Source organism: Leguminivora glycinivorella, chromosome 17 (assembly GCF_023078275.1).
Source record: "Leguminivora glycinivorella isolate SPB_JAAS2020 chromosome 17, LegGlyc_1.1, whole genome shotgun sequence".
NCBI classification, from domain to species: Eukaryota; Metazoa; Arthropoda; class Insecta; order Lepidoptera; family Tortricidae; genus Leguminivora; species Leguminivora glycinivorella.
In genome coordinates, this window is record NC_062987.1 from 17,350,312 (window position 1) to 17,376,397 (window position 26,086).

Here is a 26,086-nt window from a genome sequence, read left to right on the forward strand (position 1 = left end):
ATAAGTATTATATCATTAATAGTTCAAGGTTTGTAAGTTGTGGGAAAACGTTTTTGATCATGTAAATCATGTTTGATGGCCGTTTAGTTTGCAGGTTTGATACCGCCTACACTGTTAAATTAGCATAAGATAATAAGGTTTCTAATGTTATGACTATCCTTATTAATGATTATTGTTATTTGACATGTAGTTGGGAAAATAACAGTAAGTAATTATGCATTTCAAAATAATTGCGAATCGTTCATCTGTTTATATGTAGCAATAAAGCAGAGAAATTACCCGGTGGTAAGCGACCACCGCCGCCCATGGACACACGAAACACCAGACAAGTTTGTGAGCGTTGACAATCTGTAGGCACTGGCTCCACCAAAAGCGCAAAAATGGCTCATAGCTTACTCGTATTTGATGGGATCCAGTGCCTTACGATTTCCGCAACCTTCTCTTGTCAGTCCTGCGGCAGACTATGTCGGTCTCGCATCGTCTACTAAGTCACCAAAAAAGGTGCCTCTTGAATGTTACACTGTCAACCGTCTGCAATAGACGTTTAAACCTCCGCCACACATAAAGCGTTTTGATAGAGTAGCGTCAGCGGAGCGCAATGATAGCGGTGCGCCGCCGGCGTTCCGCTCGCAATCCGCGCTCATTCCGCTCGCAATCCGCGCTCGTTAGTTCCCGCCGGCGTCCGCTGGGCGCAACGCCAGCGTTCGTCCAGCGCACCGCTATCAATGCGCTCCGCTGACGCTCCGCTAACGTTCCGCCTACGCTCTCAAAACACGCATACGTGGCCGAGCTTTAAGGCTAAATGAGTGCCTTAAAAGATGGAAGTAGTAAAGCTCCTTTCTGGAAGGTCGTATCGTTCCGGAAATATCGCAGGCAACAGTTTGCTTAGGCATACAGCCTATACAAGTGAACTGAAAGTGTAAATAAATCTAGTACGACTATTGTTTTTGTTGTAACGGACGAGCGGTCTGACCGCCTTTGACAACCACTCATGTGGATGATTCACATATGGGTCAGTAGTTGCTTAATTTACGGAGTCCACATATCATGCTGTAATTTATTGAGCTAAATTTAACCGTTGATTGTTTGTTTAAACATCTAGGGCGTAAATCGCCGTATTGTCCGAGCTAATTTATATTCGTGGTGCGCGTACCTACATCACAAGTGCAGACTTCTAGAAAAAGGGTGTGATGTTTTGGGGGCTCCAGGGCAAGTAACGTTGACGAAGGCGGTCCCACCAATGGGAGTAGACTCCAATGCTTATAGCTTGTTGGACCCCTCACAGCGATAAGCGTTATCCTATTCCATTATTGGCTATAAGTTTAATTAGGGATAGAAAACTTACCGACAATATTGTAAAGCGTCGATTCGCCATCAAGCTCGTCATCGTACGGGTCGTAGGCATCGTTGACGAAGGCGGTCCCACCAGTGGGCGTGGACTCCAAGGCTTGGAGCTTGTTGGACCCGCGGAGCGACGTTCGCAGGAACTCGTTTTGAGCCGCCGCGCGCTCCTCCGCTTCTTTGCGTTGTCTGAGCTGTTCCTGTAAAGAAAGAACGGGGTTTGGTTAATTTTATAATTTTTAAATTATGCAAAAAACAGTAATGAGTGATAGAGAACAGGGGAGGACTTTGCCCAGCAGTGGGACACTATATATAAAGTGTATTTTTAGTACCTATTACTTAGCGAAACTTTATAGGTAGGCACAAGCAGGTACTTCGAAAAAATTTGCGCAGCTAGAGTTGATGTCAACTTTAGCTAGTCTTCTCCTAGGCCACAGGGCAGATCCATCCTTGAAACGTCGAAGGTAAGTTAAAACTTCATTGTACGCGTTTGATTTCGGTATCCAATATTATAAATAGTAGGTAGAATCTCGAGATCATTCAGAAGGCATAAAACAATATTATAAGCGTTTACAGTTTTATATTCCGTTCAGGTTTATATTCCATCATACATAATCCGGTATAAATGCGGACGAGGATTTATACATTCCCCATACACCGGAAGTGATCGATGGACCACTAATGGGTCTGTATTTCCGGATGCGTATGTCAATTAACTGAACCGTACCCGTGACGAGACCATTCCATTCCCGATGAAAGACACAAGCATGTCTATATTTTCTATTAATAATAAAAACGCATTATTGCATTAAACCTAATCTAGTCTAAATCTGATTTTATACAGCTTGCTACAGTATAGTGCTTGCAACTCAGTAAACGGAAAACATAGAATTGCTTCTCAAGGCGGCAGACTTTGCTTTACCACCATGTTGAAATGAAATGAAATGAAATGAAATATTTATTTTCCAAGTAGGCATATTACAATGCGCTTATGAACGTCAAATAAAACTACGCCGGCTCTAACCCTACGCCTCAGCCTCGAGAAGATTTCAGTCCCCCCTCAGTTGGAGGAGGGTATCCACTATGGGACCGGCAAGAAACTCGGCGGGCCACTTCTTTTCAAAACATTACATCTTATATTTAACATGCATTAAAAAAAAAAAAAACAAGATACAATTTAATAAGCAAAAGTATTCATAAAAAAAAATATTAACACAAGAAATTATACAAAGTACAAAGCTATTATGATTATTAATAAGAGATGTTAGAGATGTATAGAGTCTCTAAGTGTCAAAGTACATCTAAAAAAATTATACATGAAGAAAAAAACCGAATAACTAAAATAACTTTAGAGTTGTAAAAGACTCTTGTTGTGTTAAGCAAAGGAAAAAAAAATATATGTATACTTAATCTACTTTTTTCCTTGGAGATGTATATGGTCTCCAAGAGTCAGAAAGAAAAATAAACAAACAAGGACCGAACAGAGTGCCTCAACGTAATCTCATTCAAAATTAATGTTACATAGAATAGCATAGCCCCTATTAGCTGAAACAGACCGGTCTTCACAAACAGCACCCGTTCACGAATATGGCGCGTTGGTCCATGTTGTTACGCTGTCGAGGGTATTTGATATTTTGATATTTATTTATTCAAGATTTCTGTGTGGTGACGGGTTAAGAATTTCACCACCCCCTTTCTTCCCGTGGGTGTCGTAGAAGGCGACTATGGGATATGGGTTAAATTGTGGCGTAGGCGAGAGGCTGGCAACCTGTCACTGCAATGTCACAGTTTCGTTTTCTTTCAACCCCTTATTTGCCAAGAGTGGCACTGAAGCTTTAGTAGTTTCATGTGTTCTGCCTACCCCTTTATGGGATACAGGCGTGATTGTATGTATGATTGTATGTATGTATTTATTCAAGAAACAATATAACATTGTATTTGAAATGACTTATAGCTAAATTACTTAACACTAACATGGAATCAATTTACAATAATTATACATTAAAACAAACCTAAGGAAAACATAGAATGTACAATTTACGATAAAGATATAAAATTTGATTATAATGAGATTAAATTATGTCCCAATAAATATTTATAAATAGTAAATTATAGAATTTGACATGTCCAATTTATTCTACTTAAAGCTCATCCACCGAATAAAAACACTTTTCTAACAAGAAAGATTTCAGTTTGTTTTTGAAAATATGGCAACTAGTGAGAGACTTCAACTCGATAGGTAATCTGTTAAAAAGAACAATAGCCTGGTAACCTGCCGCATGCTTCACTACTTTGAGTCTGGTGCTCACTGTATGGGGCAAGTCTTTACGCCTCGAAGCTAAACGCCTGTCCCTCTGATCTGAAGTTTCAATTAAATGCAAGTGTTTAACTAAGTCCGTGAGTAAAATCAATATGTACAGGCTGGGAGTAGTTAAAATTTTAAAATCTAAAAAGTACTGTTTACTCGGTGTATCCTGTGGAACCCTTGCCATTATTCGTATTGCTCTTTTCTGAGCAATGAAAGCAGCTTGTACGTTATATTTGTAACTATTGCCCCAAAGTTGAATACTGTACCGCAATTTTGATTCAACCAGAGCATGGTAAACCATTTTCAGTTGATTCAGTTGCAGTTCATCTCTCAGACTTCTGAGGGCATAGCACGCACTGTTTACTGCATTTATCACAGCCGATACTTCTGGCTTCCAGTTCAGATACGAATCTATGTATACGCCTAAAAATTTGGCTTTTTCTACCTGATCTATCATGTCACCCTCCATGTAGATCTGCAAGGCGTCTTTATTTTTGGATGTGGTTCTAAATAGCATAACGTTAGTTTTTTTGGCATTCAGTTTCAAATCGTTAGCTTGAAACCACCTAGTGAATGTCTCCAGGGCATAATTTACCTTAACATTTAGTTCAGGTATACTGCTTGCTGTTACAACAGCATTCGTATCATCCGCAAAAACAACTAAAGTAGTATCGGGGACGTTGTACTCAACGTACTTAATTAGGTCGTTGGTAAAAATAATGAAAAATGTAGGTCCTAATATAGATCCCTGAGGAACTCCTCTGTGAGTGTTGGCAATTCGTGATCTGTAGGCCTTTTCGTGCTGATTTTGAGTCCACTGAATCTCTACAAAGAGCTTCCTGTTTGTTAAGTACGCATCGAAAAGGGCTAGCGAGCTACCTCTAACACCATAGTGCTCCAGCTTATTCAGCAGTATGTCATGATTGACCATATCAAAAGCGGAGCTGAGATCAAGCAGAATACCGGCTACTTTTTCTTAAGGTTGAGTTGACTGACAACGTCCGCGACAAGAGTGCTAATTGCATCGTTTGTGCCTCTACTCTTTTGATATCCAAACTGTCGCTCATTTATGATTTTGTTGAGATACAGGTGCCTAGTGAGCCTGTCCTTCATCACTCTTTCAAGCAGCTTGGACAGTGTAGGTAACATTGAGATGGGCCTGTAGTTTTTCTGATCGGTTTTCGAACCTTTTTTATGCACTGGGAGAACCTTAGCTATCTTGAATTGGTCTGGAAACACAGCATTTTCCACGCACTGATTAAATAAATATGTAAGTGGACCTGCCAAGACATCAATGTTGTCCTTTATAATCGTGATAGGGATATCATCATACCCGCTCGATGTTTTTGATTTAAGTTTCTTAACCATACTGGTGATCTCTTTAGAGTTAACCTGCTCAAATACCATGTCATTTTCTATTTTTTTAACGTGCGAGCGAAGTATTAACAGAGCAGGGTTCCCAGTACGACTTGAGTCACTTTCTTGACAGAATTGTTCGAGAAACATTGAACAAATGTCGCTAGGGTCCTTTACAGTAGAGCATTGACCAGTAGGATTCTCAATTTCTAAAACCATATTTTCAGTAGGTCTACCACAGCTTTTATTACGATGTCTATTTACAACTTTCCAAATCTGTTTAGACGAGTTTTCTGCTTGTTTAATTTGTGTCTGTACCGCCAGTTTTCTGGCATGCCTGATTACACGCCTGTAAATATTTAGGTATTTTTTTGTGTAGCATTCTATTGTTTCAGATCGAGCCTTTTTACCAAGCATCAAAACACGCTTCATGCAACTAGAAACTCTAATACCTTTGGTGATCCACTTAATATTTCCCTTTAATATTTCTACTCTTTTCTTTTTCTTTTTAAAGCATTCTCCGAATATAAAGTTGAACTTAGCAATAAATGTATTTATATCATAGTGTTCCCACTTTTCAGCTAATATTTTTTGCCTGAATTCGGTATTCTCTGAGTGACTGAATTTCCTCACATCCTTCCAAATATATTTCTTGGACACTCTACTACTGGTTTTATCACCTCCCCGACCAGCAACAGATACTAGCAGGGCGGCGTGGCCATCAGCCAGGCCGTTATGATCGATCAAAGGGGCAACTATCTCATTTTCCGCGTTATTACTAATAATATTATCCAAGCAAGACTCTGAGCTGTTTCTTTTAAACGTAACTTCACTAATTAGACATTTAAAATTGTACGAAGTGAGCAATGACAGGAATTCCTCAGTCTTATTATCCTCATTCAACAAGTTAATGTTAAAGTCGCCACATATAACACATTTCTTGTTAAAAAAGTGCTGACAAAGCAATTCAAGTTGTTGGAAAAATATGTCTATATTAGCAACATTAGGAGTACGATACAAGCATATTATGTTTATGTTTGTTTCCTTGTCTATGATACCGCAAACTTCAAAGCATTCCTCTTTATACCAATTTTTACAAACCGACAGCTCTTCAAATTTCTTATTTTCAAGGCTCAAAATGAGAGAGCCACCTCTGATTTTATTTGACCTAACAGTAAATGAGGCCAGCTTGTGTTCTGCCATGCTAAAGAGCGGTACAGATGTAGAGTTAAGAAAATGCTCAGTTATACAAATATAATCTTGCCTATATGATAGATTTTTCAGGTATAGTTCCAGTTCATGTTTCTTATTCGATATGCCACAAACATTTTGATACAAAATATTTAACATAGGAACTACAGTATGGGTAGATGACAATGGTGAGTGACTTCTAAAAAAGCGACATTAGGTATGACATTTTGTGTAGATAAGGTGCCTGTGTCTAACTTCGGCAATTCCACATTAATTACCATTTCATGGCGTGGGCCTGGTACGTCATGACTAACATGTGGAGGAAAAGAACTGTCCGATAGAGCTCTCGGTAATTTATCACAACTTGCCATTTGAGGGGATCTATCTGAGATCACAGAGATTCCCTTTTGTAATTTGTCATAATCTATTTCACAATCCAGGTTAAAGACAGGTATATGCGTAATCTCATTGATAGAGCAAGAAGTGCTCGTGTGTTCCCCCAACAATATATTTCCTTCAGCATAGAGATCGCCATCACAAGTAGAGGCTTGTTGTAGATGAGTTACCGAAACATAGAGATCCTTTATTATTTTTAAAAACCCCTTGTCATTAATTTGACCTGTGAACCTACAAAACATCTTGTGAGAATATTGTATGTGTCTATTTGTATCAAGTAAGTAAGCATACTCATACTTACAAATGTCTTCATATAATAAATGGTTAAATAATTCTATTCGTCTATTATATAACTGACTATAAAGTGAATATCTAAAGTTTGGGGTGCATATTATTACATTAGTATTCTGTACATGCTTAAGGTTGTTTCTTATGAGGGTGACAATTTTATGGTAATCTTTTGTAGTGTTAAAGTCTTCGCTCCCAATGAAGATACAGCAGTAATCATTATACGTTAAGTGTTTCACTTTTGATTCAATTCCGTTTAGTAATTGTTCAACTCCTCCGCCAGGAGTAATGAAGTGGCATATATCATATTGTTCAAACATCGATTCAGCGAATTTTAACACTTGGTTACTATTATTACTGCTCACGAGGTAGAGCTTCGAAGGAGATAAACATCCACACTGTAGTGCTTGTGCACCACTTTTCCCATGTATTTGTTGAATAAGTTTATTTACTTCTGGGTCTTCTGATGGTAAAGTAGGCTGCAAACTACGATCCTCTATAATACATTTTAAGTCGAATATTTCTTGTTTTGATGATGACAACTCATTTTCTAACTTCGAAATCATCTGTTCCAACTTTAAAATTTTGAACAAGTTATTTGGAGATGGGCTGGAGTCAGTAGTGGTACTCGACGGTTGGAACTTGCGTGTATGTTTGTTAGAAGGCTTTGGTGTTCTGCACAGGTTTTTCAAGGTACCCAGTTCCTGAGTGAGCCGATTAGTTTGTCGAGAAAGTTGGTTTTTTTCTATGATTACATTTTGCAGTTCGTTCTCTGTACTCGCTAAGTTGAGTTTTAAACTTTCAATTTGGCGCTTTAACTCCGCGATAACCGCGGACTCGTTGGTTAAATCTAGACTACGTGATAGCTCCTCGTCTGAGAAATCGAAATCGTGTGGCATAAATCTCTCTGTCTCAGTAATTGCCAATGATTCGATGGACTTTGATTTTATTATCGGGCTAGGCTGTGCAACAGAAAAATTATGTGCAGTATTAGATTCCTCCGTTTCCGGGGAGCCGTCATTCTCGGCATATGAAGTCAGGGGCTCTAGTGACGCTGTGGGAGGGTCACTTTGTGTGGTGACCATGTCTAGACCTGTAGTGTTATTTAAGGTTTGGTCCTCTGTAGCCGAGGAATAATCATGCTGAGAGGTATAACTGTCTGAATCTCCCTTATGTTCCGTATTTGTCAGAGAAGTGCCACATTGGACAGCGTCGGAACTGTCGGAAGATATATTATCTAGCTGTTGTATTTCTATGGTGGATGTACCTTGGGAATTTGTTTGATTTATGTTTTCATCAGATTCTACTTTTTTTTCCGATGCAGGATATGTCGAAGAAACTTTTAATGTTGGTGCTGGAGCTGTTTTACTAGCGTTCGTTTTGATTTTTTTCTTACAGTAATATTTGACTCTTCGTCCCGTGATGTCAGAACAGGGTTTTTTTTCACCTGTGGCTGGTTAGGTGACTGTGTACTTAGGCGACACTGAAGACATACCCAAACTCTCTTGGTTTCAGCAGACATTAAATTAAACGTTCTACCTGTTCTTCCGGCACATTTTATGTCATAAATCAATTTACACTTGGAACATTTTAATGTGTCTTTGTTTTGCAAGCTTTCCTGGCATTTCGCGCATGATGGCGCCATCTTTATATCGGAGCGTGCACTAAGCTCGTACTGTACAGGGTACCCCAGCCGTCCGCTCAGTGCTGTGCTATGTGTTATTATGAGTTCCTCGTTTCGCCGTAAGATGGCGCAATTCGCGCGATCCGCTATACTGATCAATACTAAAACAGATGTGCGCGTAGTTTGTCTAGATAGCGTGTAGATGGCGCTGCTAAATGCGGTTTTAGTGCACTAGATTAGAATGTAGTTCAGATATTCACCGCAAGGAGACAAGGTCAGCTGATCTTTGTTTACTTTGAATAATCTAACGGAAACGTGAAAGTTATGCATTCACTTTATCACTTTTCTCCGCACTTTTCACTGTTGCAATCAAGTTTTTTAAGTAGTTATTAGACGGACGAATAATGTTAATATACTGTAGTATTATATAAACTAGTATTTCATAAATAATAGCACAAACAGACATGCAGCGGGTAATTGTTATTTTTGCACTTATATTTTAGGTCTTCCGCGTAGATAACACTGTCTGAGCACAAACACACTAGTATTCACATTATAGTTCAAACTTTACACTTAAGTTCCATAATAAAATAATTTACGCAAATAAAAAGCATAGAGACGATGTTGTTCGTGGCAGTGGCGCCATCTCTCGATAAAATATTCGTAAATACCCGTACGATTTGACGTTCCTTGGTTGGCTCTAGGTAGCTCAGATGGTAGAAAACATCAGGGCAAGCGAGCCAGATCAGCCAGAGGCCTTTAGTGTGTCATCCAACTTATTTTCTTGACTACTTTTAAGATAAATGAAAGACAATCCAAGATTTGCCTATAGCAAAGAGGATCGAGTATTAAATATAGAGAGTTACTGTCAAAGTAAAATGTGTAATCACAGTGCATAGACTGCCATCTCTCGACACAAGCTTAAAACTTTTGAACCTCAGTTTTGACAATTTGGCCCATATAGTTAGCTTGATATGTGTTAAAATGTCAAATATTAATATTAGCGCCATCTAGCCGAGCGTCCAATAAAGGTGTAACGCCCTAGGCCACCGTACCTATTTCTATATGGTTCTGTCTGAGGTACGTTTTTTTCTAGATTGTAGTTGTCTTGCCTATAGGTATAGGATACTTGCTAGAGTATGCATTTACAGGATATAATCCAAATGGATTAATAGGTACACGAGAATATATCTAACCTCGACTGCACCTTATTTTACTTTACGTAATCTACCTGCTCCACAAAACCAGTCTAGTATCACGTAATTTTGCGTAATAGGACAAAAGCAGTAAATTGCATTTAGTAATTGCATTAAAGGACACTGTCCTTAGAAGTTAATAGGACTGGAACAACTGTTCCAAAGCAGAACAATAAGTAGGTATTTAATTATTTAAATGGCAGAAAGCACCTCAACTACTAGACGGAACATAACATCCAAGGCAAATCAAAGTCACCACAATATGAATTTCCCATAGTGATTTAGTATGGGAACGCAATCATGTAATTTTGGAATATTTATATATGTAATAAAAGTAGCGCTAGGGTTGAACCTGGTGCCGTAGCCGAATGGCATTTCTGCGACGCGAAACGAAAAGGAAACACCGCGAAAGGTAGTCTGGCTCTGTCGCTTTCGTTTCGTGAGCGTATTTGTGCCATTCGGCTTCGGTGACTTGGCTGTTAGCCGTAATACTATATGTAATGGTAAGATGCTAACTGCTCAAATCGTGAAATTTTACTAGTAGAGTCAAGTTGAACTCCAGACATCAGATTACTTTAGAACTAAATGTTCTAATCCCCATATTTTGCAACTTTTCGATCCATTATCGAGTGCCCTCACATTTCATGATAAATCTTATTTGAGTACAAAGCAGTAGTAAGGTTTACAATCCAAGCAGCCGGCGTATTATGCTTCAGATTTTATTACTTATTTACGTGGATAAAGTATCCGTCACGCTTTGGCAAGTATGTCAGTGTGAGAGGTAAATGTCTTATCTAGGTGGATAAGTGATAAAATTGGAAGTAAGTATAATAGGTCGCCGGCAGGGCAGTGACTGTAATGATAATGGCGTGACGTCCGGCGTCCATCGTCTTTTGTTTACCGACTACACGCGACGGTTGTCATGGTAACATGACGTCATATCAAACGTGGGGAATACAGAACGTTCCCGATTACACACAAGCCATTTGCAATCCTAACCAATTGGAATGAGGTTTAAAATAATTGAGCATGTGACTGCACATTATACATGCACATAGTTAATCATATGTGACGATGTTAAGCAAAAAGTAACCCAAAGTTCTTTAGGCATAAGCCTGCTGTAACAGGTTATTTGTATGACGATATAGTACCTTTTACTAGAAAATGTCACATATGCCGCTCGTACTCGTACCCTTTACATTTAAATCAAGCGAATCCTTTTATTTTGCGGTAATGTGAATACCTAATTAGGTATTTCATTTAAAAGGGTATTCATACATAGTTCCACAATTTTTCTTTTTTGGATGTTTCGGCTCGGTATAATGCTTATTTATTGTAAATTCTTACCAAGATTTATTTACGTACCTAATTAATAAAACCACTTTAATTTACATTTTACACATTAAATAACCTTACTCATTAAGTATGACTGTGCGCTGTAAATTTTCTTCTAAAAAAGGCCACCGAACAAATCGTGCAAGACTAAACTAAGTAGTATATGGCTAGCTGTAGATATAGTTATTTTACTTACTTTATTATTACATGAATGCACAGCATTTTAGTAGCATGTTGCACACAAGTTCGTATTCTCCAGACAAACTTGTGCTAACTACTGTACGTGTTGTTTTAGTTAGCAAAATGAAACTTTGCAAACCGCACACAACGTACGAACTCTAGCCAACTTCCCTAGCATGCGTTATGAGCTTACGGTTCCATCACGTTCTAAAGATTTGAGAGAAACCAATATAAGCTTTATAATATCCAATAAATTCGTAAAGTTTAGATTATTAAAAAATATCACTTTTGATACTAGCGATTTTTTGACGTTTATGAGTATTTCAATCGGGTTAATCGGGTCTCTATTGGTTCCTATAGTGGCTACAGTCTTAGCCCCCCCCCCCCCCCACATCTTGCGTCTCGCGAGCGTAGCGTCGGGCCAACTGTATGGCAAAGGCTGACGCTGCGTCGGCGCGACGTCGACGCGGCGTCTCTTTTCATACAGTTGGCCGTTGGGCCGACGCTACGCTCGCGAGACGCTATTTTCCAAAGTGCTATATTTAAAGTGTTATATTTTCCTATTGCTGTTACCACCGTTACCAATTTAAGAGCTCACACCTTAGTGGGAAGAATCACTGACTCCTGAGTCACAGGCTTGATCTAGTTCGGGAGGCTGAGGCTCAACCCCTTACCTAATTGTGTTACAAACCTAATACATAAGTATGTTTCGTGTTACTATCATTATATATGAAATGTAATGTATGGTTTAAAGCAATAAAATATTTTCATTTTCATTAGATGCGCCCTAAGCCATAATGTATCGTTTGTCCACATTTTAGTTAGTCATATTTTGTTTTTTTTTTTTCAGTATTGCCATAAAACAAACCTAACCTAACGTATCTGTAGATGACCTTCACGAAAACCCTCAAAAGTTATCAGTTTCAGAATTATGACTAATGATAATAGCAATCATTACATTATGAATTTCAATCATTAGTATGTCAAGCAAAGGGATCCGATTCCGATAAGGTTGCCAGCCCTAATATAATATGTTGAATGAGACATTTGACAAGAGATAAAAAAATCACATTGTATACAATACAAGCGACCAAAGTCGATATGGATTGACAGGCAATGTGTTCGCGCATGTTGTAATGTTATTATGCGCCTGCGCAACAACATAAGAATTAGCACGACGGTGCTACGCGGGGCCATAAAATGCACATTGCATGTATTAAGTTGTTAACGAAAAGCGGGCTAGCACAGCTTGCCGTCTCGCGCGCGAGTTCATACATCTAGCGCGACTTAAAGTATGACTCACGCGCGAGAGCGCAAGTTGTATCTAAAAAATAGTTTAAGCAGGTTACTCACGTATTAAGTCGATATAACGCTCGACATGTTTCGCTCCATTTCTGAGGAGCTTCTTCAAGAGTCAATGGAGCGAAGCACTGTCTGTCTGTCTGTTTGTCTGTCTTTCTGTGGCTGGCATCGTAGCTCCCGAACGGATTAACCGATTTAGATTTAGTTTTTTTTTGTTTTAAAGCTGAGTTAGCCGGGAGTGTTTCATGAAAATCATGTTTCATCTATGTTTCATGAAAATCAGTCCACATTCGGAGTTTTATTCAAAATTTTAATTTAGATTGTCTTATGTATCTCGTATCGGTTAAACTACCGTAAAGGAAGGATATTAGGTCGATAATTGTATTTTAACAGTTTTTGTTTAAATATAACAAAGTTATAATTATGAATTTACTTTAAAGCGGTATAAATTTCAATAAGTATTGGAGAACTGTTGAGTCACAATATAATTTAACAACAAAATTAACAGTTATCAATTTGAACGCTTTATAATAATATAATTGTAAACAGAGTCGCGAGATCGCCCACTCTCGGGCCCAACACGGATCACGTAATGGCAACATTCAATAAGCCTGTTAGCTACGAGACAATCCATTATTACTGCTAAGCATATTGTTCGGCCGTGTGAAACAGGTGGAAAAACAACCAATAGCGAAATATCACTATTGTAGTTATTTTACTATATTTTACGAATTACTTTCAGTCTCATTGGTTATACTTTACTTACCTACTTATGGTTTGAATTTAAGTGTCCTAAATACTTTTTACGAGAGTGCCGAGCGTTGTCTGCAAGTATTTGTATTTCTGTACCAAAAATGTACAAAAGTAACTCTTATGGTACGACTCTGTCCGTCCGTCTGTCTGTCCCTCTGCCTATTAGCCTGCCTATTAAAACCTATTAGCTTATCATTTGTATTTCTGTACCAAAAATGTACAAAAGTAACTCTTATGGTACGACTCTGTCCGTCCGTCTGTCTGTCTCTCTGCCTATTAGCCTGCCTATTAAAACCTATTAGCTTATCAATATCATCCCTGCATATAACATATTGTTTTATGCCAAAATCCACAGCGTATATTTTTGTTAAGGGGCTGACAACACCCAATTGCGTAAAATTGATGTTACTTGCGCAGTTTTTTAAGACAAACTATTAGTCTTAGTAAGGCAAGTAAGTTATATGTCATTATTCATTATATTTCTAAGAACATAGCCGTACTCGATACACGATTTAATGAAATCAGCTTGATAGAAAAAAATTGCAAAGATTGGTCTCGAGTTCATCATTAAACGGTTGTGTGTCGTTCACACAGATGTCATATATACCATAGATCAAGCAAACGTATCTACTTAGCGTGTCAAATGAACTCAGTGAAATCCACTGAGTTGTCCGTCTTTACTCGCAGCTTGCAGCTTTCGGGCGTCAATTTTTGTAAGTTGAAGTCAACCAAAACATAAAAAATGCCTCGTTACGTGATATTCAATTGCAACAACACAAAAATTATGAACAATCAAGAGCCTGAGACATATTTAAAATTACAGGCAAGAATCAACTTCAGTACAAAATTTGACACGCTCGGCCCCTATACAAATATATGAATTTGTTTCTTCTATCTAAATTAAGTTCTGTGGTCGTTCAATTATTCACTTAGTTGTCTTTAGTTAATATTATAATAACAAATATATACATATCTAAAACACTAACGAAACATTTAGCACAAATAATGCATCTTTCTATTTTATTTTAATATTTTTCCGCACTTTTCGTACCTATCCGCCGTCTTTTAGTGGCATCGCGCTCTCACTTACTCCCATACGATTAGACAGTGTACGCTAGCGTCAAGGCCATTGGGTGCTGTCAGCGTCTTAACTGTACATATTAGCGTGTGTAAAATGCTGACGGTGATGAACAACACTTATTTCTATTAAATACCAGTTAAATTATTTAGCAAATCAAGCAAATTAATACATTCCATCATGATTATGACATAATATCGTCATACAAAACAACTATACACACGCACATGTTAGAATTAGCGGTAGGTCATCATGTTTACGTGTTAATTCTCACGCACACACAATACCTACACTTATCCAGACAGTGTAGTATCATGAATTCAGAATAGGTAAGTTGCTCGATAGTAAGGAGAAAGTAGTGATTGACCGAAGGTTCGGTTTCGGCATGTTTCGGCCAAAAAATCATGTTTCGGCCGTAGTTTCGGTTTCTTACAAAATTGTACTTAAGGGTCGCGTTGGGATCACTTTTCCAGGATTTTAATAGTTCCTAATAAGGCGAGAGCTAAAAAAATAACAAATGACAAATAGTGATCTCAAAAAATAAAATAAAAATGTTTACATAATATACAAGACTATGAGTAGGGTCTACGGGTCTAGTTATTAGATGAGTATAAAAGCGACTGTATACATTTTTTGGCGATTTTAACAAATCTTCTAAAGTTTCGGTTTCGGCCGAAACTGAGCCAAGGCCGAACCTTCGTTTTCGGCTTCGGTTTCGGCCAGAAAACATGTTTCGGCCGGACACTAGGAGAAAGATTAGCGCCCTCAAAAGGTTACATTTCCATACTACCAACCTAATATCCAGTAATTTATTCAATACTCTGGTAGACACAAAGATTTATTATGATTGTGTAGGGACGAGTTAGAATGATGCTGTATAGTCATTTATGATTACAAGTGCAGAGTAAACTTGGCCGGACTCTAATTTAACCGCGATATGGACGTTTTTGTACAATTTGGATTCGTCGTAACTGTAAAATTAGGTATATAAAGTTATAATTTTCACTGATTGCGGAAACAGAAACTTTATCCATTTACGTCTCATGTAACATAATTCTGAAATATAAGCAAGAAAACTTTGTTTTTACCTGACCTTTTTATGTGAAGATTAATTTTATAACTTTATGATTAAAAATCTTGAAAAAACTTCTTAATAGCCAATTTTAATGCTACCTACATAATTATATTATTAGACATAAGGAGAAATGTTTATTATTTATTAAAAATAGAAGACGGTAAAATAAAGCGACTAATTGGATGTATCTCTTTAACGGCTTAAAATGTATTTGAAAAAAATACAAATTGGAAAGGGGCCTCTTAAAAGGCTTAGTCCCAATTAGCAAAATCACTCATTTAATAATATCTTAATCCGTATTTTCAGTAAATCTTATAAGACGATCCTTAAAGGGTCCGTAGCTAAGAGTACAATCGTTCACGCTCCGTGACAAAGGATACTCAACTGTGTGTCGCACCAATAGAGGAGACCGAAAGAGAGTGAAAATGTTAAATTGAAACTGGGCCACGTTGATATATGTTTATTGTATATATAATTATATATTATTTATGTATTTATACGTATTGTATTCATTTTTAGAGTAGGGATGTATATTATGTGTAAAGATATGTTGATAGGTACTTTGTATATATGCCGCTGCACTTTAGTTGTGTTTGTCTACCATCTCCTATTTTCCTCTCTCAGTTATTCTAAGGTTAACTGGAAGAGATCCCTTAAAGGGATAAGCTCGCCTTTGTACATAACCATTATAATTATTCACTGTACTTGTAATTTGTTCTGTGCAATAAAGTGTTTACTACTACTACTAATACGATACGCTAATCTGGAGCGTCACCGATCGTACTCATGGCTACGGGTCCTGATCCATTAGTCTGAAGATGGACGAAAGCATTGTTTTTACATGAAAAGAGATCCAGTTACAAGTTCCATTTATTATAATTGACGTAGCTAGAAAAACATTGTTATATTATGAAGAAAGTGCCTTTAAATTTAATTTAATAATATGCGGTTTCCCAAAAATGGAGGGTGCTGATCAAAAGTTTAAAAGATCCTTATTGCCATCTAACATTTTAGAAATAGTAATAAAAAAGTACAAACGCATAAGGCAAACAAGAACACAAATACTTTGATAGTAAGCGTGTATCGTCGCATGGACAGTTGGACACTAAAAATACCAAAAGTGCTGTAGGTACAGTCGCCATCAGATATATCGGAGCGCCCAAGGTACTCAAAAATATCTGAACACGCCTCTAACGCCATGGCAATACAGGCGTGTTCAGATATTTGTGAGCACTTCGGGCGCTCCTATATATCTGATGGCGACTGTACGTGGATTTCTAGCCTGTAAGATAGGTACGCTAAGTCTAATCTGTGTCAATAATATTGACATCGACTCGCTACATCTTTAAGGATAGGTTAGTGACCGTGACGAAATTGAAAGTAATGTCAAATTATTTTGTTGCGAAATGGAAAGTTCAAATGTGATTTGCGCGTATTTTTTTAATAAATTGATATGAACACAACCGATGTGTCAAATGTCATATATGGGTCAATCACTTTTTTTTTGTAATTTGATAATTAAGAACAAATCAAATTTTAAAATTACTTCTTTTTACATTTTTATTAGCTTTTAGCGTAGGACATATATTCAACTTTCATATTTCAGGAGTTGCCGCAGACTTTTATGATTATTATATTATTTTATATGACCACAAACTTAATTAGAGGTATGAAGTGATCCCCTGGGTAACCATGGATAATTCAGTAAAATAGCATGTTAACAAAGGTGCTAATAGTGCAATGTGTACATAAACACATTTTTTTAAATTACTCATTTAAATTATTACAAAATATGATCAAAGTAGATAATTACGACATGCATTCATGTCTCTTGAGTCACTGTTGACAAGAACATACAAAAAGTTTTCTTTAAATCAGTAATAAATAAATGCAAATGAAACATACACCATAACTTTTACTTCTCTTTTTGTTTTAACATAGTTTATCCTTAAAGCTCAGGTAAAACTGTAACGATTCCATACAATTTTTTTTTAAATATGTCAACTTTTTTAGTGACAAGTTGGTCACCCAAGAGACAAAACAGTGACCCCAGAGACTTTTTTGGTGCAAGATGGTTACCCAAGAGACAAATATCAGTGACTCAAGAGACTTTAAAAGTGGAAACTTACTTGTTTTAATATGAGTATATGATATATTTTCTAGTCTTTAGAGCCTTTATCGGGAACAGAATGAAACAAAATGTTTAATTATTGTAATTCTATAATAGAAAACATTAAGTATTATCAAAAGAAATAAAAGAACAGATTCTAAACAGTGTTTGCTCTTAACAATTACAGAAAGTATTCATTCATATTTTCATGAATCAACAACAACGAAAAATAAATCTTTGTACCTATCCTTAATTTTTATTTTTATTTGAGTATTAACTTCAATACTATTCTTTAATCAGACTTTTAATTAACATAAAAATGAGATCTCCACAACTTAACACTATGCGATTTTTCAATCTATCACAATAGAAAAACAACAGTTTAAATCTACTTTTCTAAAATATCAACAACATTTTGGAATTCGAAATATTCCTGCCGTCTTTTTATCGTTATAACTGGTTCTTGAAGTATTTTTATTACGTCTTTAGGTTCAATGTATGAAAAATCGTTTGGATCCAGTCGAAATTTTTGTTTTCCTTTGACGTTACGCAAAAACATGACAAGCATTTCGCCATCATCATCTAAACCGTTAACTTTGCAGACATATCTGAATAGCTTGCTTTTGGGTCCACTAACATTTACCAATAAAAAATCCCCACACTTCACTGGTCGGTTTTCTTTGTCTTGAATCCCTGAAGTACATGGTTCCGGGTTGGTGTAAATTGCATCATACAAAGTTCCTTCGCGAGGTTTACACAAATCAAACACAGTTATTTCTTGTAAAGCCCTGTCTTTCGCATCTTTTAATTGACTTAGAGAAATGTCATCATCCGAACTGGGCTCGTTATTAACACCACCTGTATTAACTTCCTCAGCATTATTGAGTGCAGGGTTGTCTTTGACAGTAATAGGCTGATAATGTTTCGGGCTTCGACACTGGCAAAATCCTCTTTCGCAAAAACAACTTAGGTTACGATGTTGCAATCGACCTGCTTCAGTTGCGAAGAGTTGATGCATACTGATGGTTCCTTTCAAGGGTGTTATATTTTTTGGCAGTTGTGTCTGGACACTGTTAATTTCTCTTTCCGTAATGAGATATAGCTTGATTTTGCTTGTGTCTTTTAATGCATTGTAAAAATCTTCTGCATTTACAATGTCCATCCCTGTAGCTACCATATTATCTGCTGTTCTTTTTAAAAAGCCCCCTATGCCATCGGCTGGTCCTTTTCCGTGTCCAGCTTCGAAAAAAGACCACGTCATTGCCTGGAACCCATAGTCAAAAACTTTTGTGGAACACAAATAAAAATTTTGCTTCTGCCTGTATTGACTGAAAGGCCCGTCTGAAAAAAAATGCACGGTTTTTATTCCTGGATAATCTTGGCGAATTTCTAAAAGAATGGGCTGGAGATGAGCCCAAATTGCTGCAGGCTGATGACACAAGTTTGAAGATGCAGTACAATAGGATTTAACATTAGGTTTGTTATCCACTTTATTTGTAGTGTAAACTACAACCGTGTGTAGTGACACTTGTTCTCTTGAGCCCCCAAAATGATGTGCCTGTATTTCTTGAAAACACTTGCAATTATAATTTTCGCTAAAATCTGCGACTAAGACCATCTCTGTTTCCTCTAAGTTATCAACAGCCTGTCGAAAACTTTTATATTGTACTTTAATATTGTACACATGCTTTTTTAGGGTTTTCAGTTCGTCATTAAAGTTTCTCAGTAATTCTGTAGCTTGATCTTCTTTCTGTATTTTAATGTTCTTTATAGCTTTAATTTGCCTGCCATTTTTCTCATATGCTATTTCCTGTCTAACCCATTCCTGCCATTTTACATTTTCTGTCTCATTTTGTAGATTATACGTTATATCTTTATAACAACACACGTCGCATGTGCCATACATGCAAGCTTGGTTCTCCGTGTCACAAACTGTGGACAAAATGAGGACGCTTAAATCATCTGAAGGTATTATTCGCTTCTGTTTAAGAGCTCTTGCTTTGTAAACGGGGTTGACGTGTACTTTACATAAACACATTTCTCGTCCATCTGCAGAGGGCTTCACTGTGAAGAATGGCCTGTATTTTGTAAAAGTGTAATATGAACATTTGGTGCCTGGGTTCTCTTTTTTAAAGACTTTGAATAGGTTTTTCATATTGTCTAATAAAAACCGCTTTTGGGCTTTTATCTTCGACTTTGTAATAGTCTCTTTTTTTCCTGCAGTTGCTCGTGACACGTCATCTCGGAGAAAAAAATCTTGAATAATATTTTTCAACAACTTTTCACCACGTATTAAGCTTCTGATGTTTGCGGTTTCTCTTAAACCACCAGTCAACCCAAGAGTCTCTTTCATTATATCTTTTCTTTGGGGCTTCGCGACATTTTCAAAAATACTTCTTAAGAACTTCTTTTCTTTGGCTTTCTTTATTTTCTGATATCTATCTTTAATGGCGTTTGTTAAGATACTGTATTTCATTTCATCACTAACGTCTGATGGTATTTTACGTTGTTTTCGTTTTTGTCTGAAATATCGCTGTTTATACTTTTCAGACGCCATTTTCAGCTTTTTATTTTCTGCCTTTAATTTCATATTTTCTTTATATAATTTTGTCCGATTTCTTCGTATTTTTTTCCGGCCTCTTTTCTTTTTTTCTTTTTCTATATTACCCATTTCTTGGGGGTTGTTTTCCAAGTAATCTTGTGCAGGTAATGGTGAATTCGGAGGTGTTATTTCGAGAACACGATCAAGATTTTTTCTTTTTTCTCTTAAATTCTTTTTTCTTAACTTCCATATTATTTTAGCATTGTAGTGTTCTTTTGGAGTCAGGTCCTTCACTAACTTCTTCTTGGCGTGGTAGCATTCTCTTTTTTTCTTCTTATATTCCTCATATTTCTCCGGGTCTTTTTTTAACTTTTCTTTGTAGCGTCTCTGTCTTTCAGCGGCTGACAGCGGCATTTTCGCTGCAACGGTTGATTAGTATGAGTAAACATGCAACCAAAAGCGATAGTAGCAGGGTGATTAGAGCGTACAACATTTGAACAGAAGATTCTTAAACGTATTTTTTAGTTTTCGGTGCTCGGAATATTAATCACCAATTATCAGTAGCATTATTAGGCTAGTGTGTTAATTAGAGCTTATTCTTTTAGCTATGGAATTGAGAAAAAATATCTTAGGCTAATTATGATGAATAAGTACGCCACCATAAAAATATATTATAATTGCCAGTGAAAAATTAAATGGCAGTCATAAAAATACAAAAATTAAGCGAAAATAACATTTCTTCATTCTGATCTTGAACATCAATAAATAAATCTTTGAAAAACAAATAAATGTCTCATGGGTTACCAAAATTGTCTCATGGGTCACCGGAAAAGTCAGCCAGGGGACCGGTGACTCAGGAGACAAATTCGTGTTAAGACCAGATAAAACCATAATCAAAACGAAAAATAAAAATAAATAGGTTGCTCAAGAATATTAGAACTCAGGGCTATGTATTAAAGCCTAGTTTTAAACTGTGATCATTCAAAAATTACGTAAAATCGCAGTAAGTCAGGAGAAATGGAATAAAGCCACCTTACCTGTATCAGAGCTTCAGACGAAATGAACGATGCTACGAACTGCCGTTGTAATGGCGGGCTGAATCACGTGACACTCAGGTCGGTTTTCTATTGGTCGAGCCAAGGTCATGCATCGTGTCGGCATTTACTGCCTACTTTTGACTTGGTGAGTCAGGAGAACTAGTATTTTAATCGTCAACAGTGACATTTTTTGAAACTGAATTCTTAAATAAAGTATTTATCTTTTCTTGCTTTAGTATAGCGTTATAAGATAATAAAGGCGATGTTTTATTGAAACGGATTATAACAATAAATACTGCAGTGCGATTTTTTTATACCAAAAAGGTATTAACACTTAATTTTCACGCAGTGACATGAAATTTTAGTATGGAGTGAAAAATGTGTCTCCTAGAAAACCAATAAATCTTATACAAATTACTAAAACTATTATTTTCTATTTTGCGCTATTGTCATTGACTGGTCTAATTTTATGTTTAGCATGTTAAAATCCATGTATTTTAAGTAGTTTAATAATAAAAAGAGATTAATCAGTAGTGCCACACAAAAACAAAAAAAAAGTGATTGACCCATATACCATAGATCAAGCAAGCGTGTCAATTGAACTCAGTAAATCCACTGAGTTGTCCGTCTTTAATGGCAGCTTGCAGTTTTCGGATAATTTTTGTAAGTTGAAGTCAACAAAAATATTAAAAATGCCTCGTTACGTAATATTTAATTGCAACAAAACAAAAATTATGAGCACTCAAGGGCCTGAGACATATTTAAAATCATAGGAAGTAACAACTTCAGTTCAAAATCTGACACGCTCGGCCGTCATACAAATAGATGAACTTGTTTCTTCTATCTAAATCTAATTCTGTGCATACGACCATGCTACCGCAGTAGATACCTATCTACATATTTAGAGCCATAATTTCAAACGTCACCGCCATATTGTTCGACTAATAAACACAATGTTATGAATAAATTGCAAATTTAAACCTTTAATACAATTCTCATGTCATTGGATAAAACGAGCACGTAAAATGCAAGCATAACAACCAATTTATTCACATAATTTATGGCCGTTAGTACTTATACAGAATGAAAATTAAAACCATCCCGCGAATTTCACTCCGAAATTGTATATAATATTGCTCTGTTTGTGTCCCAGTTTGCTCTCATTAGTTCAGTTCATAACCCAGTTGAATATAGAAACAAACTTTCATACTGCATTATGCACAAATAATAAACTATAGTAGAAAGTTGTTCTATTTTCATTCAAAAGCTTATACCTTGAATTTTGACGTTTTCCCACTCTTCGATCCGATATCGGATGGAAGCGTGTCAAAGATGGGTCCTACATCCAACTAGATAATGTCACGTGAAAACGCAATTAATCGATAGTGTAAACGTCACAATTTTTTTTAGTTCTAATAAGTACTCGTAGGTACTTAACTGTTTGAGGGCGCTGTTCAAATTCTCCATTCAATGTCATTTTATGACGTATGTTATCGAGTAAGGGTTTCCCAAGACTGTCGACGCGAAAGCGGCAGTAGCCAACCAAAAATCTGAAAAATCGCTCGTATGAATAAAGACGCTTACGGCCCAGCCACGACATTGGTCTAAGCGCGACAGCGATGAGCGGCAGCCATACGTGCGAATGAAAAGTCCTATCGCTGTGTCTCGCTCCAATGTATGGCCGCCGCTCCCCGCTGTCGCGCTTAGACCAATGTCGTGGCTGAGCCGTTACGCGTCGCCGTCGACTCGTCGCTTAACTAAACGCATGTTCATACTAACGAGCGATTTTTGGTTGGCGAAGTCCGATTCGGCGTCAACTGGGGTAGTACCTCCGCCTTACAGAAGACCGCAGCCAAATAGCACTAGACCCTACTGATAGTGTTGTGTTCCTGCCGGTGAGTAAGGCTGCCAGAGCTCAACGAGGGTGCGGTGTGCTGATGACGGGAGGACTTACGGAACTGACTTATTCCGTCTATTGTCCTTTGAGTCGTCGGCAACCCGAACCCTCCTTGGAACTTGTGCACTCCTTTTTACCGTGTATTTAACACAGCAAAAGGCAATGTACAAGTTTCTAATGGGGTGGCAACGCGCATGTGACAATCTTTGAGTTGCAAGCGTTACGGTGACCGCTTTCCATCAGGCGGGCCGTACGCTTGTTTGCCACCGACGTCGTATTAAAAAAAAAAAAGATTCAGGGAGACTAACGTATTCTAAAATTAAATTCTCACGGTGGATGCTCTGCATAAAAGTATACAAACAGTCAAACACTCAATACAAATACTCACAGAGTAGGCTTTTATTCTTTCTGGGTCGACGTCATGTTGCGAGCGCGCCTGCGCGCGCGGCGATGACGACACCATGATCTATGGATCACGATCTATCCGCTAATGGTTTATCCAGTGTGTGGCGCCATCTTGTGGTTTCGTAACACGTTTCATTGCACTGACACTGTTGAGGCTTTTTTAGTTTCTGTTGTTGATTGAGTTGAACACGTGTATGTTTATTTACGGTTATAATATACGGTTTAAACACGTTTGGTTTATCAATATCGTTTCTGTTGGCACACTAGTTGATTTGGTTTAAATGACTATATGTTTTAGTAGTATTGTTTCTTATTAACAGAAAAAAATGTCTATTTTAAATATACTTAAGTCTTACATGTCGTGAAAAAGTCATTGGCAAGTGTCGGTATTAAAACTAAGGGCTTCCGGAAAACCAGCACTTCTTAATGCAGGACTACTACCAAGTTAGCAAGGCGATTTTGGTACTCACTTCACGTCACTTTTTCACTGATATATCCCATTCATAATCCATCGGTCCGTTTGTCTCCGAGTATGAAACAATATTGAAACTATGAAGTAATCTTTATACATAGCACACATGTTTTATTTACACCTCACACACTTCTTACAATACTGAAGGTCGCCAGTAGCATCTGACAGTTGCGCATATAAATGAGATGTAACATCACATATTGTGAGCCTTGTTACGAAGGGTTAAGTTCCGTATAAGGTCAATAGTAAGAGTTTTGAATGATTCACGGTTATTTTCATTAGTTTTATAATAAAAATAATCAAAAAGGTAATCACGGTCTATATCCCGGTCAATATAAGTCTAAGGTCAATAGTAGTTGCTACAGTCAAAGTATTATAGATGCGGATAAAGTGACAAAAATATGTATCCCCAACCTTAGATTGGAAGCAATAAACTCGTGTATACATATTTTTGGCACTTGGTCCGCATCTATATTTACTTGACTGTACAAGTGACCACAATCGTTACGTCGGCAAGGTTAGTCAAAGTAAAGAAGACTGAGGTCTTGCGACCGGTATTGCAAGAACGTGGCAACTAGACTCAGTGTGACCCTGGCTTAGTGCTTACGAAGATGGTCCTGGGTACAAGTTGTAATAAAAATAGTCTGTTCAATACGTACGCGCGAGTTTTTGCTGGTAGTTCGCCCCAATTCAGAAGTATGGAAACATTGAAAACGAACTTAAATATGACAATATCATCGATCTAAACTACCTAGATGCACCATCACGGCTTAGAATGTGTCCGCAGCAAATTGTGCTTGAAAATGTTCTAAGCACAATTGGGCGGTCAGTAGCGCTTCATCCGCCGTGTCGGCAACATGCCTAAGTGCTCCGTAAAAAAGTGCAAAAATAACACCTTATATACGTTGAAAAAGGATGACGTATCGTATTTCCGGTAAGTAATTGTTAATAATTTTATAATGTTATGCATTTGTGGTCAAAATGGCTTCCTAACTTACAAAAAACATTTATTTTCTAGAATAATTAAAGTAAATTCCTTGCTTTGGTCTTACGCAGTTTGTCTCTTTCTCTCGCGCTATACTAGTAATGAGCGGACGGCGACAAAAGATGGATGAAGTGGAACATAGTTAAAAGTGGAATGATGGAGTCGCTAATTTATATTTTTTGTAAAAGAAGCCTATTTCATATTAATAATGTATGTATTTATTTATTATTATGGACCAATAAGTCTGAAATAAATGATTTCAATTCAATAATATTAATACATATCTTATAAATTACTTTAATTATAAAAAGAAACAACCCGGGAATAGCAAATTCGTTTTTAAGTAATAAAAAAGCTTTTTATTCCAGATTCCCAAAACAAGACGTTGAAAGGGAAAAATGGCGCAAGATTATAGCTGAGGAGCGGAGAGAAGATTTACCCAAACAAAGCTTTGAAAGAAATTATACGTAGAATAATAAATTAATGTCATCGTTCAATTCTTCTTTGTTTTAATAGCTACTTAATTCATATTCTCCAAGTGCACCCTCACACACACCACATACAATCCCTCAACTGTTTACCTTCACATAATCGCTACACATACACTCACTACACACACACACACACACACACACATATGTTATATATATACATACCTACACACACACACACATATATATATATATAATATATATATATATACCTCAGTTGACTCTATTTAATAATGCAAACATTGCAAAACGTGGAGATATTAATCAGTTCAGTTGCAATTGTCCCCCAGTCCAAATTGTCCCGCCGTACCTTATATATTTTTTTGTTTGAGATAATATCAATAAAAATATCGTACAGTAAAAACTCATTTTTTTCGCTTAAAATACGCAACATCTCGAAAAATGTTATACCAAACGTTTTGTTCCTTAAGAAATTTTCTATCTAATAGGATTTTTAAAACAGTTTTTCGCAAAAATACCGCAAATTTCCTCATTCTCGCCTTTCATCTCATAGCGCGACTCCCATGATGCCTCTGTCCATCCTCGTTCCCAATGTAAAAATGGCGTTTAGATTGTTGCAGCGCAAACGAAATTAAACTTAAGTTGGTTGCAATAAGACGTAGATTTTTTTAAAAATATGCACACCTGCGATCTGCGGTAATAAAATTTTATGGCTTTCGCGATGATCACATTCATTAATGTCATAACCGCCAATTGCTTGCAT

At 37.0% G+C, this 26,086-nt stretch overlaps 1 protein-coding gene across 5 annotated transcripts in view; it reads right to left on the reverse strand.

The window, feature by feature from the left end:
• The window catches only part of LOC125235175 (protein PALS1), a 246,351-nt gene that overhangs the window by 20,019 nt on the left and 200,246 nt on the right, over window positions 1-26,086 (reverse strand). For all 5 annotated transcript variants that reach the window (XM_048141634.1, XM_048141633.1, XM_048141632.1 and 2 more), the window contains one exon: window positions 1,346-1,541. In XM_048141634.1, the coding sequence (XP_047997591.1) occupies window positions 1,346-1,541 (196 nt within the window). The remainder of the gene's footprint in view (window positions 1-1,345; window positions 1,542-26,086) is intronic.